Genomic DNA, 4,739 nt, shown 5'->3' with positions numbered 1-4,739 from the left:
TTATTACAAGACAAATCAAACAATAATTAGTGAGATATATAATTTACTATAATTGTTTTATACATTAAAAAACTATTACTCAAATACAAAATAAATCTCGAGTTCAGATTCCAAAACTAAAAACCGAAGAAAAATACAGAAACAATACAAGTTAGAACTGCTCATAATATATCAAATTACACTAATAGAGATGATCATCAACCTAAATACTTAGTAAAAGATCAAAATCAACCTAAAACTGCTCCACTTTGTGCATTAAGGGTTCAAGTTATCCATTCCAATACTAGCCTGCAGCAAAATATCAAGAACAAATTGAACCAACAAAAACGATATATATAAAAATATTATAAGAAATAATCTAATTTATGCATGTATTAACAATTCCAAATTAAACCAGGTTCACATTCTACTATAAAAATTCATCAGCATTGTTATGCTAATAGGAATAAAAATTCCAAACACCTTGCACATCTATTTATCTTTATTATTACAAAATATCATATCCACTTTTTAAACACTGATGATGCAATTACCTGAATTAGAACTTGTCTCAGAGCCAAGGTGCCATCAGCTAGAATCCCAATCTCACTTTGCAAGTTATGTAACCATTGCTTGAATAAAGAGGAATCAATAGCATTCCTGCAATGGAAAACAACAAAAACCAAACCAAACCACCACAACTGAGACATGTTTTTTATATAGCATGATAACAAGAAGAAACTGTGTGCCTATCAATTCTCTTTTGCCATTACATCTCATGGGGACTTGTTAAAACCTAGCATCTAATTGAACAAAACCTCCAATATCTAATTTTAGTAGCTGTCAAAACCTGCAGGGTGTGAAAGAGGAAGAAAAGAATGCCTAAATCCATCTTTTAATATAATTATTCAGCACATTCCCTTCCTGAACAAACACACTGAACTTTCAACACATATCTCACCCTGAAATCAAAACAAGAACAAAATCTTAAAGAGTGTCATTATAATGTGTAACCTGAGTTTCTTCATTATTATTCACTTAAGAGAAATTTGACCTTGTTATATACTATGTCCAAGAGAGCAAGGCTAACAGCTTTATCTACATCAGCATCATCAAAGATTAGAAGAGGTGACTTTCCTACTAATTCAAGTGAAACTTGTTTCAAGTTGCTGCTAGCTGCAGCATGCATTATTTCACGGCCTACCTCCATCGAACCGGTGAAGCTGACCTGCACACACATAAAGCACAAAAATCAAAATATTAGCCGAGGTTAACTATACAAATCAAACAATGCTATAGCCAAGTTACATTGCGATCAATTACACACTTAACTCGATACAATCAATACAAAGAATAAGAACTTAATTTGTAGTCTTAAACATTACGGTCAATTACACACTTAAAGCTTAAACTTTTTGAAACAGAATTCAAAGAATAAGAACTTAATTTGTAGTCTCTTTGCATAACCTTCAAATAAAACAAAGCCAAAAAAACTTACTCAGCAATAAAGTTGGATTATCCAAACATAGGGTAGTTAATGAAAAGCAAAATCAACATTACTTGGAGCAGATCAAACTGAACTCTCCCTTCTACAGCAACTTTACTTTCAGGAGTCCTGAATAAGTGGGTTATCTCTGCTTTGGGCCCATATCTCGTGTATGGATTTTTACGCTCACATCACAAATTTACAATGGCTGTATGCCAGTATCTTTATTGAAGTGAAAATTGGTTGAAGCAGGATCTCAGAATTTTTATGTTTACATGCAACAGAGCTTAGTACATTGGTAAAGCAGGGGGCAACACCTTAGCAATCTAAGCATCCCCCAAGGCTGAAATATAACACAAGAAAATGTACAAATTAGAATGGAGCAAGTAATCTACTGAGGATTTGGGGGGCGGCTGTTAGCAGCAGCAACACGGGATCCCCATTCTAACAACTCTTTGCTGGTGTCATCCTTGTGCGCAAATACTTCTATAAAACATAGTGAATCTTTCTGTGCTCCTGTTGTTATTGCAATTGCTTCTGTTAGATCTTCCTCTGTCCATACCTACACTCCAAGCATTTTAAATAGTAACTCCAGTTAATGATAATGCTCGTAATGACTGTAAGATCACAATAACACAGGATTGTTTGAGTTTAAGCTAACCTTGGCAGTCCAGCATTTGCCTTCTCCATTATGGATGGCTTCCACAAAGCGAGTGTAATCCCAGTTCTTGATCACGTTGTACGGGCCATCATGAATCTCAACTTCAATTGTATAACCTCCGTTGTTAATGAGGAAGATAATGCTCCTTTGTCCACTGCGGATCATTGTTGAAATATCCTGTGCTGTAACCTGATAAATAAGGAATACCTTAAGTCCCTGTGTGCTTCAAGCATCAAATTGATGTTCTGGTTTACTTATACTGTGTTCAAAATGCAAGTCTTGAACTAGACGTAATTATTACAACCACAGTAGTCAATTCAAAGTAAGCCAATTTCAATAATAGTAGTATAGTAACAGAGTAACTCGATGCAAGGTCTGACATATATAAGAATACGTCTAGGAAAAAACAAAACATAAAGAAGACAAAAGAAGACAAAAATCCCTTCTACAGCCAACGAAAATTACATCATTCCTACATCTAGTTCAGGTTTCAGTCACATACTTCCCTGGCCTGCTAGCAAAATTTCGAATTTTCAATCGAAAAAACATCAAACAAGGGCAGAGGAATACAACAGAGTAGTACCAAAAGGAAGCTGATTTAGTGAAGAAAACAAATAGAAAAGAAAAGAGGAATACAGAACTTAAAAAAAGAATCACGGGTACAAACATGTAACCATAGGTGCAAACACACAAAACGACAACAAAATATTCTATAAACAAGGTTATCATATTAAAGAACCCCCAAAAAATTGGCTCATGAATGCATTTATAAGCAGATGGAATTCAAAATTTCCAGAGGCTTGAACTCATAAACAAACCGTCCTTTATTTTATGGTTATTTTTCAATTCCCGTTCCCCACCAAAACCTCCCCCAAATTGTGCACAACACTAAAAAAACCCCTAAAATTTGCAAATGCACTGCCGGCGCGAATCGAAACATGAAAGAAAGAGGAGAAGAACCTGAAACAACGCAACGAAGCAACTATTCCTTCAACAAGGGCAAGACCGACATCGACACCGAGCAAGAGACGCAGAAAACAGTTGCCGCCTCCGAGCTCCGACACCGAGCAAGAGACGCGGAAAGCCATTGGTGCTGACGCTGACGATAAGGATGCTGGTAACGGCGACGAGGAGACGAGGCGGAGAGGGAGCGGCACAATCACTAACTTGGCTAGCATTGCCTGAAATTAAAAATAAGAACTGAGAACAAAAATATGAAAAGAAATTTAAACTATAACAAACTTAACATTAACAGATTTCTTCAGCACCTGCTGTTGTTGAACCATCTTTCTGGAATGCAGGCTTTAGCTTTGCTAGATCCATCAAAGTTGAGTTAGGCCGGATACCATCATCAGCCGAAACTATAATTTGCTTCTCCTCTCCGGTTTTTGGATCCACAATCTACAGAAAAAACCATTAATAGTTTAGTACAATAATACTATAACATTTCAAAATCTGCAATGAAACTTACATTGGAAGTTGGCACTTACCTTGGTAGAAACTGGTATAATTTTATCTTTGAATTTACCAGATTCTCAAAGGCCAATGCAGACGGATTCTTCTACTTGTCCCTGCATACAAGCCCTTTATTTTCGTTTCCCATTCAAGATCAGATTCAGATTTAGAAGGACACAAAACATGAAATTAAATCTAAGTAATCAAACAATGACGCATTTAGTTCAAGTAATTGGAATTTAGAAGCATGGAGAAGTGGGTGCTTACTGGGATATGGTAAAGAACAAAAAAAGAAAGGATGTGAAGATAGGAGCAACCACTTACCATACCACTTGGCGAGTTCATCATTGGCAGGAGTGACAGCAGCAGCAGCTTTCTTTGAAGGAGGAGGTGGTGCTGCCTTCTTCTTACCAAAGAGAGCCAGTGGAGAGTATAAGTACTCAAAACTCGAAAGAATTCCTATCTTACCACTGAGAAAGATAAGAGAGGGAAAAACAAGCCTTGCCTTTCAGTATCACGACATTGAAATTGCTGCCTGTCCTCCTCAAAGGAAGCGGTAAAGCTGATCATGTTACACCAAATCAAAACCGTCCAAATTCATAATTTGATAAAGAACAAATAAATCTCTAAAACAGATCAAAATTTGCACAATTAAAATCAGAACCAAATAAGGATAACAAATCAGCAATAATCAGAACATGTTTTAATTAAAATTAGAATAAATAAAAAACAAACAAGGAGAACAAAGCAACAATAATCAGTACATGTTTTAATTAAATTCAGAACAAATCAGACCCAAACTTGGAGAACAAATTCAGAAAAAATCACACCACAAAATCTTCTCAACAATATGAAGAAAAATTATGGTCTTGATCAGCTTCCAGATGGTGTTTGTGTTAGGGAAAAATCTGAAAAGGAAAAGACAATGAAATATTGAAACTTTTGGGAAATCTATCTATCTCATTACAGCATATTTTTCAACTTAGTTCACAACATTTATATTGTTAGCTTCTAAAATAGTTTCATTTACTTCAAATATTATAGCATAGTATGCACTCTATGTCAAAGTAAAATTTCAATAGCTGCACGCTGGATAAAACTAAGTTCAATCAGCACACTGTAGCGATATTCCATTCCATCATTACTACACATGTTAAA

At 35.5% G+C, this 4,739-nt stretch overlaps 1 protein-coding gene across 1 annotated transcript; it reads right to left on the bottom strand.

Annotated features, from left to right (window-relative positions):
* Positions 1 to 1,663: 1,663 nt before the first annotated feature.
* Positions 1,664 to 2,316, bottom strand: LOC140178173 (pyruvate decarboxylase 2-like). Its single transcript, XM_072213408.1, has 2 exons — positions 2,127 to 2,316; positions 1,664 to 2,027 (listed from the first exon to the last, which is right to left on the bottom strand). Exons 1-2 carry the CDS (start codon positions 2,289 to 2,291, stop codon positions 1,857 to 1,859), a joined length of 336 nt encoding a protein of 111 aa, XP_072069509.1. The 5' UTR covers positions 2,292 to 2,316; the 3' UTR covers positions 1,664 to 1,856.
* Between the last annotated feature and the right edge of the window lie 2,423 nt (positions 2,317 to 4,739).

Source organism: Arachis hypogaea, chromosome 13, assembly GCF_003086295.3.
Source record: "Arachis hypogaea cultivar Tifrunner chromosome 13, arahy.Tifrunner.gnm2.J5K5, whole genome shotgun sequence".
Taxonomy (NCBI): Eukaryota; Viridiplantae; Streptophyta; class Magnoliopsida; order Fabales; family Fabaceae; genus Arachis; species Arachis hypogaea.
This window is presented reverse-complemented; position numbering and strand designations above follow the sequence as displayed.

Bases quoted from the DNA above. Each gene is read 5' to 3' on its own strand.
- LOC140178173 (XM_072213408.1), bottom strand. From the start codon at position 2,291: ATGATCCGCAGTGGACAAAGGAGCATTATCTTCCTCATTAACAACGGA. The intron at 2,028-2,126 runs GTTAGCTTAAAC...CTTGGAGTGTAG, and splicing joins GCAAATGCTGGACTGCCAAG to GTATGGACAGAGGAAGATCT.